This window comes from Myodes glareolus, chromosome 10, assembly GCF_982192425.1.
Source record: "Myodes glareolus chromosome 10, mMyoGla1.1, whole genome shotgun sequence".
In the NCBI taxonomy this organism is placed as follows: Eukaryota; Metazoa; Chordata; class Mammalia; order Rodentia; family Cricetidae; genus Myodes; species Myodes glareolus.
The window spans coordinates 38,550,026-38,568,238 of NC_142035.1; the positions used below are offsets into that span (position 1 = coordinate 38,550,026).

Consider the following 18,213-nt stretch of genomic DNA (forward strand, 5'->3'; position numbering starts at 1 on the left):
GCTTGGATAAGGATTTGTCTATCTTGTTGATATTTTTTTTTGCATCCTACCAAGATGAATCTCACACTTTTATTTTATAAAAATTTCCACTTCTTCCCCTCCTCCCAATACCCTCCCACTCCACCCACTCCTTCTCCTCCTCCCTCTCCAGTCCTAAGAGCAGTCACGGTTTCCTGCCCTGTGGGAAGTTCAAGTTCCTCCCCCCTCCCTCCAGGTCTAGGAAGGTGAGCATCCAAACAGACTAGGATCCCAAAAAGCCAGTACATGCAGACGAAACAAGTCCCAGTGCCATTATCAATAACTTCTCAGTCAGCCCCCATGTCAACCACATTCATAGAATCCGGTTTGATCACAAGTCCAGCTGGCCTTGGTGAGCTCTCCTTAGATCAGTCCCCTTGTATCAGTGGGTTAACGCTTCCCTCGCGGTCCTGACTTCCTACAACCCCTCATCAGACAAAGGTCTGATCTCCAAAATATACAAAGAACTCAAGAAACTAGACACTAAAACTCTAATTAACCCAATTAAAAAAAATGGGGTACTGAACTGAACAGAGAATTCTCAACAGAAGAACTTCGAATGGCCAAAAGACACTTAAGGTCATGCTCAACCTCCTTAGCGACCAGGGAAATGCAAATCAAAACCACTTTGAGATACCATCTTACACCTGTCAGAATAGCTAAACTCAAAAACACCAATGATAGCCTATGCTGGAGAGGATGTGGAGTGAGGGGAGCACTCATCCATTGTTGGTGGGAATGCAAACTTGTGCAGGCACTGTGGAAATCAGTGTGGCGGTTTCTCGGGAAACTGGGAGTCAACCTCCCTCAGGACCCAGCAATTCCACTCTTGGGATTATTCCCAAGAGATGCCCTATCATACTACAAAAGCATTTGTTCAACTATGTTCATAGCAGCACTATTTGTTATAGTCAGAACCTGGAAACAACCTAGGTGCCCCTCAATATCTTGTTGATTTTCTTGAAAAACTAATTCTTTGTTTCAATGATTCTTTGTATTGTTCTCTTTGTTTCTATTTTATTGATTTTTAACCCTCAATTTGATAATTTCCTGGCATCCATTCCTCCTGGGTGAGTTTGCTTGTTTTTGTTCTAGAGCTTTCTGGTGTTCTGTTAATTCAACAGTGTGGGATTTCTCCAACTTCTTTATGTAAGAATTTAGTGCTATGAATTTTCCTTTTAGTACTGCTTTCATGGTGTCACATAAGTTTGGGTATGTTGTACTCTTATTTGAATTCTAGGAAGTTTTTAATGTCTTTATTTCTTACTTGACGCAGTGGTGATGTAGTTGAGCATTATTCAGGTTCCATGAGTTTGTGAGCTTTCTGCAATTAGTGTTGTTGAATTCTAACTGTAAGCCATGGTGATCTGATAAGATACAGGGCATTTGTTATCTGTTGAGATTTGTTTTGTGGTTACTTTTAGAGAAGGTTTCATGAGATGCTGAGAAGAAAGTCTACCCTTTTGTGTTTGGAATGATGTATAGATGTCTGTTAAGTTCCTTTGAGTCATAATATCTGTTAATTCCCTTATTTCTCTGTTACGTTTCTGTCTGGCAGACCTGTCCATTAGTTAGTGTGTGGGGTTGGATGTGTGATTTAAACTTCAGTAGTGTTTCTTTCACATATGAGCGTGCCCTTGTATTTGGGACATAGATGTTCAGAATTGAGATTTCATTTTGATGGATTCTTCAAGTGATGAATATGAAATGTCCTTCCTGATCTCTTTTTGTTACCTTTAGTTTGAAGTCTATTTTGTTAGATATTAGGATAGCTACACCAACTTGCTTCTTAGGTCCATTTGATTGGAAAGTCCTTTCCCAACCCTTTACTCTGAGAAAATGTCTTTCTTTGAAGTTGAGGTCCGTTTCTGCTATATAGAAGGATGAATCCTGTTTTTGTATTCATTCTGTTAGTTTTTTTAATAGATAAATTGAGTTTATTAACATTAAGGGATATTAGTAACCAGTGATTGTTAATTCCTTTTACTTTTTGGTGGTAGTGTGTTTGTGTTTCCCTTCTTTAGGATTTGCTGCTTTGGAATTATTTATTGCCTGTGATTTTGTAGGTACAACTAACTTCCTTGAATTGGAGTTTTCCTCCTAGCGCTTTCTGTAGGACTAGATTTGCGGATAGGTATTGTAAATCTGGTTTTGTCATGGTATATCCATGGAATATATTTTTTCTCCATGTATGGTAATTGAAAATTTTGTTGGGTATGGTAGTCTGGGTTGGCCTCTATGCTTTCTTAGTGTCTGCATAATATCTGTCCAGGGCCTTCTAAGCTTTTAGTGTCTCCATTTAGAAGTTGGTTGTTATTCAAACGGGTCTACCTTTATATGTTACTTGACCTTTTTCCTTTGCAGCTCTTAATATTCTTTCTATTCTGTATATTTTGTATTTTAATTATTATGTGGTAAGGGGACTTATAGTGCTGTATTTTTTATGTTTTAATAAATAATGCTTGCCTGAAAATCAGAGGGCAAAGCAGCCATACTAGTCAGCCGTACAGACCAGAGAGTGGTGGCATACACCTTTAATCCAGGACTGGGAGAAGGAGGCAGAGGGACCTCTGAGTTCAAGGCCACATGGGGCTACACAAGATTGAGTATGTCTAAAAGAGAAAGAGAGCTCACACAGAGGTGATCCCAGCACTTTGGTTTCCACACCTTTAATCCCATCACTAGGAAGGTAGACATAGGAGTGATGATATGGCTGGGCTGAAAGAGGAATATAAAGGGGAAGAGACAGGAGCTCAGTGGAGTGTGAAGTCTGAGGTTGGTGGAGAGCATTGCAGGATCATCCCTTTGTTTGTCTGAACCTTGGTACAGGCAAGATCTCTCTAGTGGCTTGGCTACTTTGCTTTTCTGATCTTCAGGTTGAACTACAATATCTGGCTCTGGGTTTTTATTATTCATGCTACAGGGATTTGGTGAGGGGGGTTTGGTGTTCTGTAAGCTACTTGTATCTTCATAGGTAACTTGTATCTTCATAGGTATTTGCTTCTTTAGGTTGGGAAAGTTTTCTTCTATGATTTTGTTGAATATATTTTCTGTGCCTTTAAGCTGGTATTCTCCTTCTCTCTCTATTACTCTTAGGTTTCATATTTTCATGGTGTCCAGATTTCCTAGATGTTTTATGGCTTTAATGTTTTTTTTTTTTGACCGATGTATCTTTTTCCTCTATCATGTCTTCAACAGCTAAGATTCTCTCTTCCAACTCTTGTATTCTTTTGGTTATGTTTGTATCTGTAGTTCATGTTCATTTACCTAGGTTTTCCATTTCCGGGATTTCCTTGGCTTATGTTTTCTTTATTGGCTCTATTTCAGTTTTCAAGTGTTCCTTTACCTGTTTGATTGCTTTTTTTTTTTTTTTTTGGCTTTCTTTCAGAGATTTATTGATTTCTTTCCATTTTTTTCTTCTTTTTCTCCATTTCTTTAAAGGAATTTTTCATTTCCTCTTTAAGGGTCTCTGTCATCTTCATGAAGTTATTTTTAAGGTCATTTTCTTCTGCTTCTGGGTTACAGTGTTCAGGTCTTCTTGTTGTAGGACTGTGAGGTTTTGGTAGTGTCATATTGCCTTTTAGGTTGGTGAATGTATCCTTGCTTTGGCAACTACCCATCTGTTACTCCAGTTGGTGTAGGCAGTGTCTTTCCCTCTTCATCCCATCATTGCTGTTGGTGTCTGTGTCTCAGGGAACCTCTCTTGGACTGAGTGGTGCATTCACTGTCTATCTCATGGTGCTCTTGATGCACTCTGTGCAGTCACTGTGTATCTCTCAGGAAGCCACTGAAGTCTGGGGAGATGGGTGGGTTTGGGAGTGGGACTTTTAGATTGCAGGCTCCGATATGGGTGTGTGTGTGTGTGTGTGTGTGTGTGTGTGTGTGCTGGAGGCTTGCCCTTGCAGCTGAGGTGGGCAGGGGCGGGGAGGGGGTTTTGCCTAGGGACCTAGCGCCTAGAGACAGGGCTGTCCATCTGATATGCTGGTTATTCTTCTCTTGGTCCTCTGTATCCAGTTACAGTCTGTGTCTCCAGTAGCCACCGAGGTTGCTGGGGCTAGGGACAATAGGTGCATTTGGGGGCAGAGTGGGTCTTGTAGATTGCAGGTTCCATGGCTGGATGGAGGGGAGGGTGCTGGGGCTGCCTGCCTGCAGGAGGCTTGCCTTAGTCCCTGAGGCTTGTGGGGGGAGGGGACGGGGTTTGGAACAGAGACTAGGGCCTAGAGACTGGGCTGTCCAGCTGAGAGACTGGCATTCACCTCTGGTCCACTCTATGCAGTTGCAATCTGTCTCAAATAAGCTTTTTAAAAGGAAAGTGCGTCCTGGTTTCCCAGCTCACCTGTGCTCTCAGCTCAGCTCTCTGGAGCAGCGCTCACCCCACAGCACACAAAACCACTGGCCTTAGCTAACTCTTACATTTTTAAATTAACCCATTTCCATTCATTTTCTTGCTGCCCTGTGGCTCATGGCTTGTTACCTCATTTTGTACATGTCCTGCTTCCTCTGCATGTGCCTGGTGACTCCTCTGACTTCACCCTTCTTCTTCCCAGTGTCCTCAGTTTGGTTTTCCTGCCTAACCTTATCCTGTCCTTCTATTGACTGGTCGGCTTCTTTATTAAACCAATCACAGCCAAATTTACATAGCGTACAGAAGATTAATTCCACAGCATAAATAAATATAAATAAAAGAAGATGTAGTGAAAAATGTATTTCTCATGTGTATGAGTAAAGAATGAATCTCAAAGTTAAATAACATTTGAGTCAAGCTTCAATTCTATTGCAGTATGTTCTAGAAACTTTGGTATTTAGTAGATAAAAACTCCAATTTTCTTTCATTGGAATACATGGTAGAAAAAGTTTTGATGTCCTAATCCCTATGTTAAAGGTAATAATATGCCAGAATATAAATCAGAATTTTAATAGTTTCTTAATAAAACTCAAGCACTGGTAAACCCTTTTTAGTCTCCTAAATTTAATAAGAGGGAAATGCCTTTCTGACACATCTAAATTTTCGATGTAATATCATAACTTCATGTGTTTTAGCTGTTTTACTTGAGGCATATGTACATAACTTTTTGAGCATCATTTAGTTTATAATATGCTCATTTTCTAATTGTCACAATTACCCCAAAGCATAACATTTCTTTATTCAGCATCAGATATATGCACAAAGGGAATTAAAATTTATGAGGTTTTGTGACCTTAGCACAATGCCCTTACACAGTAAGTTTCAAACATGTTTTTTAATTATTTGTTTTCTTTCTGCTTATAAAACAAACATTAGTGAGCAAAATAATCCTTTATATTAAATTCCACAGCGAGTTTTGTCTAGGTTTAGATTTTTCCAAAGAGATCTTGTAAATTGACATTTTCATAAGATATCAAGCAGTTTGAAAGTTGTGTTTACTCTTACATGTACTTTTCGTATCTTGGCATGAGTGAACATTGTACATATAACATGTATATATGTGCTTATCTGCCTATACATTTAAGGAAAGTTATAATTGGAGAGGTGTGACAGAGGAGGAGATGTGCATATATGAAGAGGAGATTTCTGACATGAAAGGCAACAACATGGCTTAATGGTTATTGTATATAATGTTGTTGCCATTATAGAAGTGGTTTCTGACTGGAGAGCTGGCTCAGTTGCTAAGAGCACTTCTGTTCGAGAAGACATGAGTTTGATTCCCAGTACTCCCAGGCAGTTCAGCAACTCCAGTTTCAAGGAATCTAACAGCCTCTTCTGGCCTCTCGCACCACACATGCACACGGCGCACAGACATTTATGTACGTATTTAAAATAAAAGTGAATAACTTTTAAATAAGCAGAAAATTAGAAGTAGTTGCTTAAGTTAGCTGTTTTAGTCCAAGCTTCATTATAATTGTTGAGATGCCCTTTTGTCTCCTTGTTTCTTCCCCCATGTATATGTGTGTGTCGTGGTGTTCATGTGCATGTATGCAAAGTGCAGAAGCATTGAGTTGTGCCTGGTTCTGCTTGGACCCTGAGTGGATCCTAGACACTCTTTTGTGGAGCTTCTTCTTCAGGGAGCTGAAATATGCTTTTCTTTTAGGTTCCCAGAGGCTTAGATCATGATACAAGGTTTAAAAGTTTACAAATTTTTCTTTTAGAAAGGAAGCTGCTCCTTTCCAAGAAATGTTCTATTAAAACTCACCAATCCTTAAATTAAGCTTCTTTGACTCTGTTTTTGCAGTAGCCACTACTGTAGAACTTCTATTCATTACTCTTAATTAGTTCAAGTGGTTCAAGTTTTTCTCATATTCAAATCCTTACCTCCCTCCCTTTCCTTCCCTTTCTCTTCCCCCCCCTTTCTCCCTCATGACTACCTTCCTCTTTTTGTTTTATGTGTATGAGTATTTTGCCTGTGTGAACATATGTGCGGCATGTGTCCAGTCTGGAATCTCAGACAGTTGTGGGTGCTGGGAACTGACCCTAGGTCCTCTGTAAGAACAAGCTGGTGAATCATCTCTTTAGCCCCAAAGTACACTTTTTCTTTAATACTATGGAAAAGTAGTTTTTTAAAGCTCCTAAAAGTATGTGAGTATTGAGGAGTGTAAGAAAGCTGCTGTTTTATCCTGCCCCTCACACTGCTGGTGTATGACTTTCTCAAGCAAAGATAGAGATTTAGGTTGCCCCTGGATGTCCTCATTTCTCTCCAGCCACCCAGGCAAGTGCAATGTCAAAAAGAAAATGAATGTTTGACAGCTGTGGAACCATTTATTAAATGTGAGGCTGAGACCACCCAACAGGATGGTTTGTAGTTACTCACTAGTGGGATTGAGAGAGAATCCTAGGTGCAGAATCTACATTCCCACGTTATATAAATTGTCCATCTGAAAGACGGTTTTTTTTTATTTTTGACTATTTTCTTTTGAGATTAAGTAGCTTCAGGTTTGTTTATATTCTATCGAATATCGTTACTAAAATTACCAAACTGTTCATAGAGGTCATTTCTTTCCCTCCCTGGGCTGTTCTGTTACATAGCTACTTGTAAGTTTTGTACAAGGGTGTTTTATATTATTGAGACAAGCAACGCAGTCAGTATCGTTTTCCTCATCTGTTGTTTTTCTTGGACTTGTAGGATGTGGAGAGCATCTTGTGCGCACCATACTGGCTAGAGAATGTTCACACGCTTTACAAGCTGAAGATGCTCACCAAGCTCTGTTGGAGACTATGCAAAACAAGTTCATCAGTAAGTGGAATTTTGGGAAAAGGACACCGTCTCCTTATAGAGAATTTCCTTGAGCTGTATACATTTGGAATCGGTTTTCCCACATAAACCTCTGGACTTTTCTCCACTGCCTAACATGAAGTCAGACCTTCAGAAAACTCTATTACAGTAGCTGCTACAGCATGAGATCAGCTATTTAACTAATTTAGTGTCTAGATTCTGAGACATTATCTAGCATTAAAGTTACAAGTACTAAAATGGAAATCTATAAAAGAAATTCAAGGGGCAATGTGCTATAGCATGTTTGAAATGCAGTTGGAGCATTGTATCCTTCTCATGTTATTGGCCTGTGCACTGCACAGGGTCAAGATTGAATCCTACATTTGCCCAGTCCTCTTACTAGATGTTCATATATGTATGTGTTGATGTGTTGGGGAATAATCTGAGGATGGAGGACAGAAATTTCCTTGTTTGCTTTTTTGAGTTGAAGAAAGAATCAGTGGAAAAAGTGGTCTATTTAGGTTTTGAGACAAAGTAGATATGACACTCCTGTCTAACCAGGATAGAAGCCATATGATAGATTAAATTGGTGAAGTCTAAAAAGAAGACTTTTTGACTAAGTTAAACAGTAGCTATAAAACAACTAGAGAGTATTCGCTACTGTGCTGGGTAGTGTTTATGTGAATTTGACTGTATCTGAGGGTCACCTGAGTAAAGGAAACCTCAACTGAGAAAATATTTCCCTTAGACTGGCTCTAGGCAATTCTGTGGTTCATTTTCTCATTTGATAGTTGATGTGAAAAGGATAGCCCACTGTGGACAACGTTACCCTTGGGTAGGTAGTTCCTAAGTTGTATCAGAAAGCAAGCTTAGCAAGCCAGTCAGCAGTGCCCCTTCATTGCCTCTGCCTTAGCTCCTGCCTCCAGGTTCTTATTTGAGTTCCTGCCTTGACGCCCCTCAGTAACGGAGCACGACTGGAGAGTTGTAAGCTGAGAAACTAACCAACCATACCTTTTCTCCCCAAATTGCTTTTGGTCATGGTGTTCATCATAGCAACAGAAACCCTGGGGACAATAGACAGGTACCCTGGGATGAAAGTTTCCCCAGAAGAACACACTTGGAGAGATTTTAAATCCCATCGCATCAGAGATCCAGATTGACTATCAGACAGCTGAACTCTGCTGGTTGGTTTAAGATAAAATGGGTCTGGAATTAAATGAAACAGGTCATGCTCCAGAATTCAGAAAGACCACAGATGCTGAGCTCTGGGTAACTTGTGTACAGTGGGTGCCCTGTGTCAGGGAGGGTGAGGTTTTTAGAACATGTAGGTACAGAGAACGTACAGAAGGGACTGCTTCACAGATGACCCTCTGGGATGCAGGAGCTTGTTGAGAGAGTCATTGATGACAATTGCGTTCACTCTATTGAGCCTAGCTTCTGTGTTGAGGACTGTAGAAGAGTTATCACTGGGCTCGGCTGCATGGCTTTAGATGAACACTTTTTGGACCATTAGCTCAGGCAGACCCTGTTAGGTGGCCTTGTACCCAAACTCTCAAGCCCACCACTCTCTCCAGTCTGTGCTGGAATTTATAAGAGGGGTCCATATTGTAGCTGCTCATCTTCTCTAACTTTAACTGTTTACTTACCTTTCTGCTAGTTAAATAAACTCATTATTTTTATATTACATATATACATATATATATATATGCATACGTACACACTATTTTGTACTATTATATTTTATTGTTGTTTTTGGTGGTACCTGGAATTCAGGGAGCATCTGTGTTCTGGGGTCTTATGTGGAGGGACACTCTGATTCTGCAATACATTTCCTCAGCTCTTGTCTTCTGCCAATGTATGACTTGCCCTCTACTTGTTTGTAGGCAATAAGCCTTTGTCACCATTGAATTCATTGTGGTAGCTGTAGCTTTTGTCTTCTGTAGCCCACACAGCAACCACTGACCACAGACACTCAAGTGACAGACAGCTCACCTTCTCAGCTACATGTTTACTCTGAGCCTTTTCAGTGAGCCCTGGTAGTTCAGACAGGGATCCCAGAACCTCTGGGATACTTTAAGGGGTGGTCAGGTCAGACTCTCCTGCCTTACCTGTAGAGCAATTTGTTATTCTGTGTGTGTCTGGAGTGGGGAGCTTCACGACCAGTTTCTTTCTTTTCACATCTGGCTGGGAAAGGGCACGGGTCTCTTCTCCTTATTGATTTCTCCAAATATCGCTGGGACAGTTTTGTTGTCTCCTTTTTCTCCTTCTTTTTACTGTAGACCCGGGAAGAGGAACAGAGTCTTACTAGCGACTAGCCTTCTTTAGTTTTCCCATAAGTCACACATCAATTCCTAGCTCTATTGTAAAGATTCTTATGGGAACCAGGCTAAGGAAGTATTTCTCCAAACTACTGCGTTTTCAATAATCTAGGCTTTACCTACTCCAAGTTTTTTGCCCTCTGAAGTTGTCACAATTTAGAAAAGCCCACAAAGAAGCCCAAAGGGTGAAATCAAATTCAATCAGATTCACTGATGAGAAAATGAATGGATCCTACTGAGGAACTAAACTCTGAATGACCTCGTCAAAATCCTAAATTGTCACCTTGATCTTTTAAAAGCAGCATGCTCTGTTTGAAAGGTGGTTTCAGCCACACTCAGAGAAAATAACAGATTATCTTAGAAAATTATATTTATTTATGGGAAAATAGAATGGCTGACCAAAGGAAAATTTATTTCATAAGGAAAGAATTTTGAACAGGTATATTCTTACGTTTTTATTGTGGGTGTGTTGCCTGTATATATGGCTGTGTACCTCATGTGTGCCTAGTGCATACGAAGACCAGGAGAATTCCTTGGATCCTTCAGAACTGGAGTTGCAGATGGTAAGCTACTGTGTGGGTTCTAGAAATTGAGCCCAGGTCTTTTGGAAGAGCATCAAGTGTTCTTAGATGCTGAGCCATCTTTTCAGTTTGCTTTCTTTTGTTTTGTTTATAACTTTATTTTCATTTAAAGGAGGTTAATTATAAATGATTAATGGTTACAGTCAATTTCTTATTTATTTATTTATTTATTTATTTTATTAGAAATTCCCGCCTCCCTTTTCCTTTCCGCTCCCTCTCTAGTCCTAGGAGCAGTCAGGGTTCCCTGCCCTGTGGGAAGTCCAAGGTCCTGCTTTCTTACATTGCCTGTACTAAGGTTATGAAGACTGTGAAGAGAGCCAAATGTGTGTGTGTGTGTGTGTGTGTGTGTGTGTGTGTGTGTGTGTGTGTGTGTATGGTAAGTGCTACTTGATGTTGACATACAAACTGAGGAATAAACTAAGAACAGGGCTTGAAGTCTATCAATAATGAATTTCAGAAAGACTGGTTGCACTCTTGTTGAGATCTATCAGTTAGACTATTATTTTGTTAATAGTGTTGAATGCTGTTTTTAAAGAAAAGTGATTATTGGCATAATAGCATATAATTTATATATGATTTGCTGTCATTGTGTGCGTATGGTGGATGTAGTCTCAGGACAACAATGAGAGGAGATATTAAGAATTGAAAAATAGAGGTTCATAAAATCTAACTTCTTAGAAGTCCTTTGGCAAGCCAGGTGTTGTGGTTCACACCTTTAATCCCAGCACTCAGGAGGCAGAGGCAGGTAGATCTCTGTGAGTTTGAGGCCAGCTGGTCTACAAAGCAAGTTCCAGGATAGCCAGGATTGTTGCATAGAGATACCCTACTTTCAGCCACCCCTATCTTCTACAAAAAGAGGAAATCCTGTGGCAGGTGTATAATTAGGTGCACGTGTCTGTTGAGAATGACCTGAAGGACACTGCTGAATCCAAAACGACAGAGCCACTGTTAATTCAACTCCAATTTGGGTCTCGAGACTCCCTAAATGTTACTTCTTTCTGGTGCTTTGCTCTTCCTTTCTGTAACTTTCAAAAATTGGTTGTGACATGGAGCAGTTTTACCTCTGGGAACCTATTATTTAGTGCCTGTTGAGGCCCATCTTACAAACACCTTGCTTTAGAAAGGAGCAGGGGACTTTATGGAGCTCAGCTCATTGGTCCTGCTTATTTAATAGTTAAGTTAGTTTAGAAGAATCCAGGGAATTGCCCTCATAGCCATCTTGTTAGCCAGTGAGTACTGATTTATTCTGTAAATTCGTATAAAATATAGAAGAATGTCCCAAGACTCAGGACAGCTGGTCCTCTGTAGTTTTGTGGCTCATCCCTTGGCTGTAGCAAGTTACTTAAATGACTTTCTCTCTTTTAAGATCAAGAACATTAGGTAAGAGGAAATTTAAAAATTCTTTGGCCATACTAAATTTTCTTGGCTCTATGTTGGAGTCACTCCATAAATCTGATATTCTTTTTAATCAGATGATTTGGAAATGGGATTAGGAAATAAAAAAAATTCAAGAAGTACATGTGATCATTACAAAGTACTTGGAATGAGATAAATTGAATTTAGTGGAGACCTGGACTAAAAGCAAGAAGGCTAAGTTCTTTTTTCTTTTAGTGCACTGATAGTTAGCTGTCTATCTAAAAAAGACAGGTCTCTTTGTTCTCTTTCTTCATTGTAGAATGAGGAGGCAAATCTCCATGGTTCCAAAAACTCCCCCAAGTTCCAACACCTTACTCAATCCTTGAATTTAGTTCATGGGTTCATCTAAACTACTTGAAGAGTTATGCACCAAATGACACATCTATTAAAATTCTGTATTTAGACTTTGAATTAGTGATTCCTGTGTGTAGTAACATTGTTGAAATCTTCTCAGGAAGTGATTGAAATAAGTTAATGACTACTTTCATCATCTTGTGGAAATATGAAATTCCTCCATTTTTACTTTTTACAATTTCTTTACAAAACTTGTAAAAACCAATTTAAAGACTATCATCATAATACTGATAGAAAAGTTTTATATAATAATCAAATCAAAGAACTCCATGTTCATCTGAATCTTGTTTTTTTTTGTCAGAAAGAATCATTGCTAAAAGGGTTATGTTTTCATAGTCTTCTCTCAGTTAGCTATCTATTTTATGAGCACTTTAAATAAGTATGTAGACAAGATAGCAGCATAATTTTCACTTTCATAATGGCCCTTCTTCCTTTCTGTCTCTTCTCTTGTGTTTTTTTGTTTTGTTTTTTAAATATAGAGTTTCCTATAGCCAACCATGACCTTGAATTTCTAATCCTCTTTCTTAACTTTTCAACTACTAGATTATAGTGTGCCACCACACCTGGCCACTTAACAAATCTTGATGCTCTTTTTATGTCTGTATATAGTTAAACTAAGAGGTGAGTTATTCCATAATCCTAGGTAAATCCTAGGTATTCATACCTTTACTGGCAGGGATTTAAATTATCTGTATCATTTTATCATGGATGGATTTTTACCTCTTTATATTCTTTTAAGTTGTCTATTTGCTAAGTAACATAGTTATTATTTTTAAACTATATTTTAATAATTCTTTGAGACTTTCCTATAATGTATTTTGATCATATTTATCTTCTTCCCCAACTTCTGCCATACCTGTTACTGTCTCCACAAGAGACATACCTGGAGTATGGTTGGTCAACATGCTGTGTAAAAGGAACCATGTAAATATGCCTTTATTATATAGTAGTTCAAACTAGGACATGTGTTTTATAGCCCCTTGTTTAGGATAGATATGGTAGTTAATGAGACCTACGGTTGGGTTTTCTTCTTCCGCTCAGTTGTTTAAGCTTTGATAAAACCCCACAAAATTAGGTTCTGGTAAAAGAGTTTCTCCAGTGGTGAGGCCGATTAAGAAGCAGGCTGCTTTTATTGAGGTGAATACATAGCTTTTTCTTACTGTAATTTATTTTGCCTGGTACTTGACTGACATTGATATTGATCAAATTTTCACATACTGTTTGACTGTGTGTGTCTTTATTTTGAAATTTATCTTAGGTCTATTGTTCTTTTTAAAAATCAGGTATCCTTTGAGGCCCACTGGTGCAGGCGTCATTGTTTGCTGCTCCTTGGGAGAACAAGGCACGATGTTCACAGCTAAAACACAGCTTGAGTGAATTAGTGATACCTTGTCTCAAATTAAACAAAAAGGTGTGGATGCTGCTCATTAGTAGAGTGCCTGGCCAGCATTTGCAAGAATGTTGGTTCAGTCCCCATTACTGTTTTTTAAATACAGTGTCTATTATTACTGAGATAGCAATGTGAGCGCCTGGTCTGATTTCTGGGGTTAGAGCCCATGGATATGTAGGTGTCCTCCTGTGACTGGAGTTTAACTTTCATCAGACTGGTCTTACACTGAGTCTCCAACAACTGGAATTCACTGGTCACCCTCATTTAAGTTTTCCTACTCTGGCACTGGTTCCATTAGTGGATTCTGCTCTGTTTAAGACAAGCAATTCTTGGTATCATTTCTCTCATGAATCCCATGGATGAATTTTTATATTTTCATTTTGTTCAGTGTGATTGTTGACATCGATTGTTTTCCTGGCAGGATCCATAGCGATGTAGGACACAAAACTCTGCTCATGCCTTTGGGATATTATCTACGTTAGGTAATTGAGGTGGGGAGACCCACTTTAATTGTGAGTGTCATCGCCATTCCATGAGCTGGAGTCTTGAGCTGACTGAATGGAAATGAGTGAATTAGCTGAGTAGTAGCATTCTTCTCTGCTCCTGCCTGGGTCCACTCGGCAGTCCACTGCCTCAGACTCCTGTTTCTGTGACTTTCTTACCCAGGATCTCCACACTGTTAGACAAAACAAACATGCGCTTCCTTAAGTTGCTCTTGATGGGTATCTCATCCCAACAGTGTGGAAGTAACTAATACATTCAACTTTTCCTAGTTGTTAAGACACAGTGGCAGCTTCCACGCTCCTTCGGTGCTAGACTTCTGTCTTCATACTCTTATTTCAATAATGATCAACTTCTTAAAATAACCACTGTAGTTTTGTTTTTTTAAAGATTAATGCTTTTATTTACTTGAGAATATTATACAATTTATTTTCCTTCTCAAAAGTCTTCCCAAATATTTCTCCATTTCTGATTCCCCATTCTCTTACAAACCAAAGCCAAAAACATGGAGTAAAGTTATGGTAGCCCACTGCTTCTCAGCATGGGTGGAGCCTGCCTTGGTGGTTAATTTACTCATTGTCATGTCACTGTGGAAAACTCTCCAGAACATGTCAGTTCTGGATAACTTCTTTGCTTGGGGTAGGATTTAGTGCTCATTTTCCTCCTCCAAACTGGGGTTTTGTCAGGCATTTATCTTATTAATCTTGGCCATTCTGATTGAGATTTCACAAGATGAAATCTCAAAGCAGCTTTATCTTTGCATTTCCCTGATGGCTAAGGATGCTGAATGAAACATTTTATCATTTAAGAAAATGAGAGCTCACCAAGGCCAGCTGTACTGGGACTGAACGAGCTTGTGATCAAACCGGATTCTCTGAATGTGGCTGACATGGGGGCTGACTGAGAAGTTATTGATAATGGCACTGGGACTTGTTTCCTCTGTATGTACTGGCTTTTTGGGATCCTATTCTGTTTGGATGCTCACCTTCCTAGACCTGGAGGGAGGGGGGAGGAACTTGAACTTCCCACAGGGCAGAAAACCCTGACTGCTCTTAGGACTGGAGAGGGAGGAGTAGGAGGGTATTGGGAGGAGGGGAAGAAGTGGAAATTTTTATAAATTAATAATAAAAAAAATTCTTTTTAACTCTATCCCCATTTATAAAGTGGATTGGTTTTGTTGTTGTTGTTGTTTCTGTTTTTAGTTCTTTGTGTATTCTAGACACTAACTTTGTCTGATGTATAATTAAGGTTTTTTTTTTTGCCATCTGTAGACTGCTTCTTCACTTGGATTATGCTGCCATTTGTTATACAGAAACCTTTTAGTTTTATGGGACCCCATTTATCAGTAGTTGATCTGAATGTCTGCGCTCTTAGAGACCTGTTTAAAAGGTCCTTTCCATTGATTTAAGTCTATTTCCTACTTTATCTGCTATCAGATTCAGGATATCAGGCTGAAAATATTTATTTTTATTCTTTTACATGCAGCCATCCAGTTTTATCATATATTGAAGATGCTATCTTGTTGTCGGGGTTTTGTCCTGCCCAGTTCCCACAATCTTTAAGTCCCAAAGTAATCACACAGAGGTCTACATTAGTTACAAACTGATTGGCCCATTAGCTCAGGCTTCTTATTAACTCTTATAACTTATATTAGCCTATTATTCTTGTCTATGCTAGCCACATGGCTCAGTACCTTTTTCAGCAAGGCAGTCACATCTGGCTTTCTCTGTGGCTGGGCCAGGACTGCAGAGGAGTGAGCTTCCTTCTTCTCAAAATTCTCCTGTTCTCCTTGACCTGCCTCTACTTCCTGTCTGGCTGTCCCACCTATACTTCCTGCCTGGCTACTGGCCAACCAGTGTTTATTTAAAATATAATTGACAGAATACAGACCATTGTCCTATATCACTATCTTTTCTCCATTTTTTTTCTTTTTTTTCTTTTTTTTAAAGTAATTTTATTAAATTATAAAAGTTTTCATTTACGCCCCTCTTTCCAACACCCTCTCACTCCCCCTCCTCCCTCTCCACCTTCCTCTTTGTCCCTAAGGGCAGTCAGGGTTTCCTGCCCTGTGGGAAGTTCAAGTTCCTCCCCCCTCCCTCCAGGGAGCCCCCCATTTTTATTTTTGAATTGTCAAAAATCCATGTGTCTGTAAGTGTGTGGACTTAATGCTTTGCTCTTCAACTCCTTTCTGTTGATCAAAGTATCTGTTTTTATTACTATAGCTCTTTAGTATAATGGCCAATCAGAATGATGGTATTTCCAGCAGTTCCTTTATTGTTCAGGATTGTGCTAGCTGTCCTGTTCTATGTTCTTCTGGGAGGATATGTGTGGTGTGGATCTGTGTGTGGGTGTGTGCTGCGGGAGCTCCTTCTGCTCCTTCAGCCAATAGCCGCTGAGATACCAGCCCTTTGGGGTGTGGTCTCTCTCTCTCTTTAAAAAAGCAGCAGCTGTCCTCCATTCTCTCTCTGGTTTCTGGCTCTGCTTCTGGCTCTTAGACTTCTTTCTTGATCGTGCAGAGAGGCTGTTGTCTGGGACGGTAATTTGTAAGTTTTTTCCCCTTTGAATAAATAACCATTTTATTAATCATAATTCCAAACTGGTGTGGGATTGTTTGTGACTTACACCTTCATCTGGCGCCCAACATTTGGTTGTAGAACACTCCCCCCGCCCTGTCCCCCCAGCTCAGCTGCCTGCCACCAGCTCGGCTAGGCATAAGCCCTCCCTCAGCTGTGGCCTGTGCCCTATGTGTAGATCCAGCAGTTCAACATAAACTATCACGCAGTGGCTTTTCTTGCTGCAATTCTTTATATTTTCTGATTACACACCTCAGATTGGCTTCAAGCTTCCACGTGGATTTAAACTCCACACCTCTCGAGCTCCACAGGCTCGGGACAGTTTCTGCCTGCCTGGTTTGCTCTTTTATGATTTGTTTTTAAATTTTTCTTGCAAGTGCGGTGCTTGAGTGGCGTGAATCTGAACACAAGCAGTTGCCAAAAGCTGCAATCCTTCGGGATGACTCGGTCACATGGAGGCATACTCGGCTTCCGGGTTGTTCTTCTCTACCCCTGGAATCTGGGTTTCTGGTTCCGTGTATGGAATTGATTTAATTACATTTTCTTTGTTGAGCAACTTATATTTCCTAGTTTTTAACACATACTAAGGCGGACACTGAAACAGGACCCTGTTTCCGTCACCTTTGCAGTGGTTCTAGTCACGACTTGGCAACAGCGCTGCCTACTAGATAATAGGTAATATGGCAGTTTTTGTTTCCAATGCCAATTTTACTGTTTTCCTTATTAATACAATGAATTATGTCATGAAAGGTTTATATGACTATGGGGATACATTAATTTACTTGTTACCAGGTTTCAGTTTTCTTTTCAATATTCTATCATTAAGGAAGATACGATTTTTACAGACTAATAATGAACAACTAATTGAAAGGATTAAAATTATTGAAAATCAGGGGTTATCTGAACAAGTGGATACTGTGATAGACAAAATTGACTCCATGTCCAAGGGTACTAGGAAGTTACCTGAAAGGGTTCAGTCTGTTGTATTTGACGTTCAGACATTACCACAAAGTTTTGATAAGGTAACAGATAGAATGTACCTCCAGAATGGGAACCAAAAAACCTGATACCTTAGTGAAATCCCTAGAAACACATGTAGGTCAAGAGATTCAGAATTTAAGAGAGACAATGATAAAAAGATTAGAAAGGATTGAAGAAATTATTGGAGCTGGTGAACAGAGTAAGAAGGCACAAGGACAGGATACAATGCCACCACCAGCTGTTAGAACTGACTTACCCAGGGTTCTAACGACATATCCTGTAATTTATTCTGAAAAAGCGTCAACTTCTAAAGGCTCAAAGGGAGTTAAAGAAGCTAGATGGATGCCAATAGCAATGAATGATTTAAAAGAAATTAAGCATGCTGTCATTAATTATGACTTGCACTCTGCATTTGTTAAGGAAATGATAAGGACTTGGGCTTCTAATGTCAGAGCTACCCCCCATGATTTCTCTCAGTTAGTGTCTGCAGTTTTAGATGATGGACCTTCCTTGATGTTTGGAATTTATTTCAGAGAAGAATCCAAACATATGGAACAGCAAGGAAGAACAAAAGGTGTGGAGGTTTCCCAAGCTCAAATTCTTGGTGTAGGAGCATATGCTGATCCACAAGTCCAAGCTCTTTATGACGAAGAAGTATTGTCATTGTGTCACAAAGCAGCCTTGAATGCTTTGAATAGAATACAAGATCTAACAAAAAGGGTCTAATCATATACCAGGGTTAGGCAGGGACAGAGAGAACCCTTTACTGACTTTGTGCAAAGATTAATTAAGGTTCTGGACATAGGGGTAACAGACCCAGAAGCTAGACGAATACTTCTCGAATCTCTAGCTTTTGAAAATGCAAATACAGAATGCAAAAAGATAATTGGGCCT

At 39.6% G+C, this 18,213-nt stretch overlaps 1 protein-coding gene across 5 annotated transcripts in view; it reads left to right on the forward strand.

Moving 5' to 3' along the window:
- Tasp1 (taspase 1) overlaps positions 1 to 18,213 on the forward strand; it is a 234,580-nt gene that overhangs the window by 159,680 nt on the left and 56,687 nt on the right. For all 5 annotated transcript variants that reach the window (XR_007236041.3, XM_048455440.3, XM_048455441.3 and 2 more), the window contains one exon: positions 7,116 to 7,226. Coding sequence is in view for 4 of the 5 variants with exons in the window: in XM_048455440.3 (XP_048311397.3) it covers positions 7,116 to 7,226 (111 nt within the window). In the remaining variant the exon portion in view is untranslated. The remainder of the gene's footprint in view (positions 1 to 7,115; positions 7,227 to 18,213) is intronic.